General features: G+C 31.9%; 1 protein-coding gene across 1 annotated transcript; it reads left to right on the top strand.

The window, feature by feature from the left end:
* The first annotated feature begins 2,723 nt into the window (after positions 1–2,723).
* LOC122039813 lies at positions 2,724–7,140 on the top strand. Its single transcript, XM_042599252.1, has 11 exons — positions 2,724–2,835; positions 3,803–3,972; positions 4,043–4,305; positions 4,375–4,578; positions 4,651–4,743; positions 4,995–5,102; positions 5,178–5,263; positions 5,345–5,672; positions 5,758–5,863; positions 6,388–6,482; positions 7,015–7,140. The coding sequence occupies exons 2-9, from the start codon at positions 3,816–3,818 to the stop codon at positions 5,788–5,790; spliced, it is 1,272 nt and encodes a 423-aa protein (XP_042455186.1). The 5' UTR covers positions 2,724–2,835; positions 3,803–3,815; the 3' UTR covers positions 5,791–5,863; positions 6,388–6,482; positions 7,015–7,140.
* The last annotated feature ends 629 nt before the right edge of the window (positions 7,141–7,769 follow it).

Genomic DNA, 7,769 nt, shown 5'->3' on the forward strand with positions numbered 1-7,769 from the left:
ACAACACCAATTAGTTAACAACATTTTGGTACTGTAAGATCATACAGTTTTAATCTGATTTCTGAAATCAAGAGCAAACCAAACCTAATAGTAAGTAGATTGGCACATAATCCTTCTAATGCATCCTGATTTCTGAAACTGCATTCCTTTTCTGAAACTGCATTTGGCATATAATTCTGCTAATGCATCCCACTGAAACTGCTAATGCAACAGAAAAATGCAGAATTTGAATTCCTTAGTTCAGCTTTTCTGATCTCTTCCTCCTTTTCATTGCAGAATCAGCTTTGAGTTTAAGAAAATGACACTTTTTTAAAGAAATGTCAAATCTGAAATTTTGAACTGAATTCTCAAATCTGGAAATTCTGAATTGATATGCAGATTCAGACTATGAAGGTAGTTTTAACAATTCAGAATCTAAGGTAATTTCAGAAAATATGCAGTGTCATTCAGAATTTCTAGATTTGAGAATCAGTTCAAAATGCAGATTCAGACTCAAGCCTGAAAAATTCCTGCATATCTGAACTTAAGAAACTGCATATTTTAGTGCCATTCTGATTTCTGAAACTGCAATTGGCATTTGACTTAAGAAACTGCATATTTTAGTGCCATTCTGATTTCTGAAACTGCATTTGGCATTTGACTTAAGAAACTGCATATTTTAGTGTCATCCTGAAAAATTCCTGCATATTTTATTAGTGTCATTCTGATTTCTGAAACTGCATTCCTATTCTGAAACTGCATTTGGCACATAATTCTGCTAATGCATCCCACTAAAGTTTTGTCATCCCATTAACTGCATTAAGACCCATTGGAAGAGATTAGTACATTCCCACTAATTCTGCATATGTAGGGACTTGATTCACAAAGGTTTCTAGTGACAGTTCAAGATATTATGAGTTTACAGCCAGCCAAGCTAGGAGTTAATATAACAAGAACTCTAATGAAGTGCTGATGAAGCCACGATTCAATTTCAAAACATAGCACATTGTCTAATGAGTGACTGTATTAGACAATGCATATCAGAAATTAGTGGGATCTGCAATTGCATAGAGTTTTATGATCTTCATTTGGTGAAACACGTTAGCCATAAAGAAGCAATTTTCTTTATACTTAATTTAATGCAAGAGTTTTTTTTTTATAATTTCTTTATAAAATTTCTTTATAATTTCATTATACTTCATCTGCAATAACATAGAGTTTTTTTTTACGTTTTTTAAATTTTTTAAATTAATTTAAGTTTTTTTTAAGTTGTTTAATTTTTTACGTTTTTTACAACTTTATTTTTGTATCAAATCTAACCTCGTTACAATTCATATTAAAATCATAGGAAACAAATCTGGATTATTTTTTTAATTACATGCGATAGTGTCCTTAATTATTTACATCCCTATTTTTTATTGTTATTATTATTCTTTTTATTTAATTTTATTAAATATGATAAATATAATTTTTATTTTTCACGATAATTCATATTTTTATCAATTTATTTGTTATTAGACATTATTAGTACTATTATTACATTTTTATTTAAAAAGAAAATAATAGTGTCAAGAAGATTGTGTTGCCGTACCGCATCAAGTTTTAACCTAAAATCGATTAACGATTTTAATTGTTATTATTTTTGTTTAATTTTATTTAAAATATTAATTAAATAAAATATTAATTTTAAAATAATAAAAATAAGACTTTATACTAATTTTCCTCACTCAAACAACACCCAAAATTGATAATTACAATTTTTATTTTTCATGATAATTCATATTTTTATCAATTTATTTGTTATTAGATATTATTAGTGTTACTATTATATTTTCTATTTAAAAAGAAAAATAATAGTGTCAAGAAGATTGTGTAACCGTACCACATCAAGTTTAAACCAAAAATCGATTAACCATTTTAATTGTCATTATTTTTATTTAATTTTATTTAAAATATTAATTAAATAAAATATTAATTTTAATAAAATAAAAATAAGACTTTATATTATTTTTCCTCACTCAAATAACACCCTAAATACCCAAAATTTCACGTTCCCGCTATATCTCCTTCCCTCTTCTTACTCCCGCTATTTCCTACCGCGCGATTCTACCCTCGTCGCTGCTGCTGTGCCCGCTGTTGTGTCCTGTTTCGTCGATCGGATTCATCCCATTGCCGACGACGAGCCTCCGACCTCAGTCTCCTCCTTCCAGTTACACAGCTAGGAGAACCTCCGTCTCCTCCCAGGTACGCAGCTAGCATAAGCTCCTCCTCCTTCAAGGTACACTATTTGACCTAGCTATCGTCGTCGATTCCTTCCATCACTGTTTCCAAGTTTTTATTTATTATGTTGCTTATTGATTTTGGAAGCCTTCTACAGAGGATTCGACCTATTTATGATTCCTATCTAATACTTTCCTCGGCTCTGAAAAAGAATCTAGACTGTGTATTTTAGGGTCGAAACTTGAATAATTCCGAAACTATCAAATCCGTGTCAAATTTTATAATTTATCACTTTCCTCCCCATTTCAAAATTTTAATCAAAATTTCCATTGCCTTAACATAATTTATATTCCCTATTTTTTAAATTTTTTTTAATAAATTAAATTAATTAAATAAAATATTAATATTAATACAATAAAAATAAGACTTGATATTAATTTCCCTTACACACCACCCAAATTTCACATTCCCGCTATTAATTCCCTCCCCTCCCATTATTCCCTATTTTCTACCGATTACTAAAGTCGCGTCGTCTTCCACTCTTCCACAAACACACTCACCTTCATCCCATCGTCGACTAGCCTCCGACCTCCGCCTCTTCTAGTCACACAGCAAGGAACCTCCATCTCCTCCCAGGTACGTAGCTAGCATAACCTCCGCCTCTTCCTTCCGCCGCTGATTCATTCCACCGCCTCTTCCTTCCGCCGCTGATTCCTTCCGCCGCTGATTCCAATTTTTTTATTATGTTGCTTAATATTGATTTTGGAAGCCTTTTACAGATTATTAGACCTATTTTCGAATCCTATCTGTTGTTAGGGTTTTTATACTTCAACCTCTCTTTGCCCTATCTTTGATCCTTCAACTCTTTGCAGGTAAAGGCTTTTGCTTTTGGAATTTGTTTAGGGTTTTTTTTATGGGTTTTGTCAAAGGGATGAATCTCTTGATATAGGCAGTTCAAGGCAAAGGATGTTTGAGCAATGCCGAGACAAAATCACTAGCAATGTTCTTGATACTTTTTTATGGAATTTGAGAAGTATACAAATATCCTTGTAGCACTCTTTATTAGCATTGTTTTGCAGTTACTTTTATCAGCTTTGATGTAGTTTTGGTTGTTAGAGCTTCTGTTTTAGTTTTTTTTCCTTATTTTGTGATATAGTTTGAAACGAATATATGGTGTACAAGGTCTAAAGTTTTCATGTCATTGATAATACTTGTAGTGATTGATGATACAAGGTCTAAAGTCTTCATGTCATTCATGTCATTGATGATACAAGGTCTAAAGTTTTCTCTATTTATGCTATTGTTTGTAGTGATTTTCAGCTCAAGTAGGTCTCCGACCACTTCAACTAGATTAAAATTTTTTTTGACAGAAATCTTTTCTTACAACTACTAGAGTTATTCATTTTGACTAATACAATTCATTCCTTGTGTTTTTTAATGTGGAACATTGTTTCTCTTTTGTTATTGATACCTGAGTCAATTATCTAGATGTTTTTTTAATGCAGAAAATTTGTTCTCTTTTGTTATTATGCTTGAACATTTTATGACAATTTCAGATTTTACACTTCAAACTTCATTCATATTTCTATATTGTGATTTGTAGGTAACTTTCAAAAATGGCAAACAAAAGAATGCGAAAGCTAATACAAAATAGCCAAAGACGATCTACAAGAGAAGATTCAAGTAACAGAGGAGTTGATCATGAAAATGAATCACAAGACACAACATCTCATTCACCATTAGAGCTACAAAATGAGGAGGTTAATGAGCAAGGTGAAAAATGTTTTTGGATATGAATAGAAAATTATTTCTTGCAATACTAAGTGAAAATTATATTTTTCAGATGAAAATGAGATCATGCCTTCATCCCAAGCTCAGAAAAGAAAACGTGGAAAGACTATTATGAGAGATATTCATGCATTACATCCCGATCATATGCTGGTAGTGAAATTCAATGAAAGGGGACAGCCTTACGGTGATCTACAACCGACTCTTGCAAATTATATTGGGACTATTGCACGGAATGGAGTTGTGTTGCCGCTGAGCTTTTTAGATTGGAGAAAAATGCCGACAAATTGCTTGAATGATGCATGGAAACTTGTTACTGTAAGTTTACAAGATCATAATTTCAATTATGAATTTAAAGCATGTACATATTTTATTTTATGTTTATAGGCACGTTTCTGCATCTCCAATTGCCATAGAAGAGTTATAATGCAAATGATGGGGGCTGCGTGGAGACGGTGGAGGACTGAAGTGAAAGCTACATCTTATGATTCAAATACTCCACTAGAAGAGCTTGTTGCTATACAACCCATTCCTCATGGGTTGACACTTCAAACATGGGAGATTTTATGTAACTATTGGAAGTCTACCGAGGTACAACTAGTATTAATAGGTTTTTATATATGGTTATGGATGTTATAATTTCCTTATAAATTTTTGTGCCAGAAAACTTCAAAGATCAATAGAGAAAATGCGAACAAAAAGAAAGGGACTCATGCACAAGGACACACTAATATTCCATCATTGGAATATAAATTTGTAAGAATCAAAATTATTTCTTTTCTTTCTTACAGTTAGTTTCACACTGCTTATTTACTGTTTTACACTTTAATGCTCTTATCCTTGAAGTTCCAAGGTTTTATGAGATTCTAGAAATTGATTACAAGCAATGTAATGTATATAGTTAGTTTTTGATGGAATTTGCAAATTAGAAGTATAAGTTGTTATGCAAATAGAAGAATTTATGCTATTAATATTTGGTGCTAAATGTGGATTTGTTATCCTGTTAGTCTCAAGAAAATGGAAGAAAACCGAGTCGTATTGAAATACAACAATTGAGTCGAAGAAGTAGAAAGAAAGGAGGCGCCCCTATTGATGACGAGGCAATACGAATTGAGGTAATAATATATTTCACTTTTTAAGTCGACTTTTAAATATTTTTTTATTCTATTAACAATTTATTTTCTTGTTAGAATTTACTTAAAGAGACTGTGGATCGTCACCTTCAAGATAAACCTGAAGGAACACAACCAATAGAAGTCCATGAGGAGACATTTCGGTAATAATATTTTTTTAATTTCATTTCATTTTTGTAAAAGCTATTGCAAATGGTTCAACTTTAATTTTATTCAATATATAGTGAGGTTTTTGGACCCGAGCATTCTGGTCGGGTACGATGTTTAGGAGCTGGTGCGCTGCCTAGTCAAGTGTTCCCAGAGCTATGTAAACGTAGCTCAATGTATTGGCAAGACTATCACTCTAATTCAGATATGACGGACAAATTTAAGGAAATGGGAGAGAAAATTAAAGATATGGAGTTGCGAGAAGCACAACGACAAATGGAAATAGAGCAGATGAAAAGACAAATGAAAGAAAATGATCAATTCCAAAATTTTGCACGGGTAATGCTCAGTATGATGTCGGGTAGTGCTGGAGGTTCTCATGGACCTGAATCATTACCGACACAGGTAATAACATTAATAAAATAAAAGAATTTGTTTAAAATTATTTGTATAGTTAAGTACATGATAGCAAATTTATTTATTTTGGTAGATGGCAGCTATGCTTACAAATATTATGCAATAACAAGTTTCATCAACTGCGGAAGGAAATAGATGTAGATCCTCCCCATCACCAGAATCAGATAATAACTAGACAGGTTAGAAATTTTTAAATACAAATGTTTTTGTTAAGATGAAGTTTTAGCAGCTCATCTTGTTTATCACAATTAAACTGGAAACAATTAAATTTTGAATTAGGTTCAAGGTCAAACTCCATTTTGTGACTCTATAAGTTTACTATTTTATCAAGTTAGTATATAGTCATTAAAGTCGTAAAGTATGACTTCATTAAAGTCTCAAAGTATGATTTTGGCTGATGTTAATTGCTTAGTGCGATGCCTTTTCTGGCTTCTTAAGCAGTAAGATCAAATCTTGCTTTGGTTATTGCATCAATCTTGATCATCTCTCAACTTAATTGAAATGCTATGTATGATAGCTCTGATTGGAGCTGCTAACTGTGAAAATTTACCTCACTGAAGTGACCTCTGCTGTACTGGTTCAGGAAATTGAATTGTTCAACCGAAAAAAAAACCTTACCTAATTGATAAATTTACATTATTTGCTTGCTAGCAATATACTAGAACAATGTGCTCTTTTATAACTTTATTTTTTGTATCTGCAGAATTTGACCCAACGATCATTATCTTTTTTGAACAAGCCTGGAATGTCTATATTGCTCCTTGAGATATTAAACTACAGACTACTTCCTCTATACAGGTGCTACAATGAGATATCCTTTACCATGGTCTCTCTAAAAATCTAAAAAAGTTGTTTATTCCTTATAGAATTTAACTTGGATATTTCATGGTTCATATTGAGTTTTGTTGATGATGGAAATCTTGTAGATCTGCAATATCATATCTCACAACCTTGACTAGATAAGCATTGAACGAGTTAAAGTAGTTTATGAAGACCATGTATAGCTACTTTGTGCCTTGATCTTGTCTAAATTTTCTATTTCATCCTGTATTGTATTTTTTTTCCAACTACTAAATAGTTGGATTGGCCAAACATATGAATAGATTGCTTGTTCTTCTCGAAAATGGTCATATGCTAGTCATTTTAGGTTAACATGATGTTATGAATCTTTAAAAAGGCTATTGCTAATGTTATGAAGCAAAAAACTATATTCTTACTTTGATCACTAAAGTCGCAAGGGTATTCATCATTCTTTATAGCTATATAGTCTTTTATGTCTTTTTCCCTTCTATATGTCTTTGCATTATTTGAAGTTTGCATTTTTTTGAAGGTTGCTATTGAAGGTTGGAGCAAATGCCTTTTGTCGCTTGAAGCAAATGGCTTTTGATGCTTTATTGGCGGAGAAAACTTGTTATTGAAGTTTCTATATATTTTGGGAATTAAAGAAAGGATTGTATTAGTGGTATAGTGTGGTGTTAAATGTATGTTATGAATATTTTGAACTTAAATATGAATATGACTTGTTTATTTGGTAATCCAAATTGTGTTATGAATATAAATTAGATTTGTGCATTGAAATATTAATATTATCAATTAATTTAAATTGAGCATTCATTTTGGAAATTTATAGGTACAATATGATATAAAAGCATTTTTAAATATGGTAATTCTGTATATTTAGAGGCGGTTTAAAACCGCTCCTATAGATAGTGTCACTGTTGTATAATAAACCTATAGGATCGGTTACAACCGCATCTAAACGACTATTTTCTAAAATGGTTTACAACCGCCTCTAATAAATCATCCTTTTGTGTCGGTTTTAGACCACTTCTAAAAAGTCATTTTTAAATTGCAAAGTAAGTTATAAGACTGGTTTTAACTATTTGTAAAAGTTGACCTTCAGAATCGGTTACTAACCGCTCCTAAAGGTCCGCCTTAAGGCGACCCATATTGATCTATATACGCGGTTACTAACCGCTCCTAAAGGTCCACCTTATGACCGCTGCTATTGGTAAGCATTAGAAGCGGTTTATAAGTTTAAACCACCGGTCAGTATTACCGTTTCGGTTGCATTTAGCGTCGCCA

The sequence above is a fragment of the Zingiber officinale genome, chromosome 2A (genome assembly GCF_018446385.1).
Source record: "Zingiber officinale cultivar Zhangliang chromosome 2A, Zo_v1.1, whole genome shotgun sequence".
Lineage (NCBI taxonomy): Eukaryota > Viridiplantae > Streptophyta > Magnoliopsida > Zingiberales > Zingiberaceae > Zingiber > Zingiber officinale.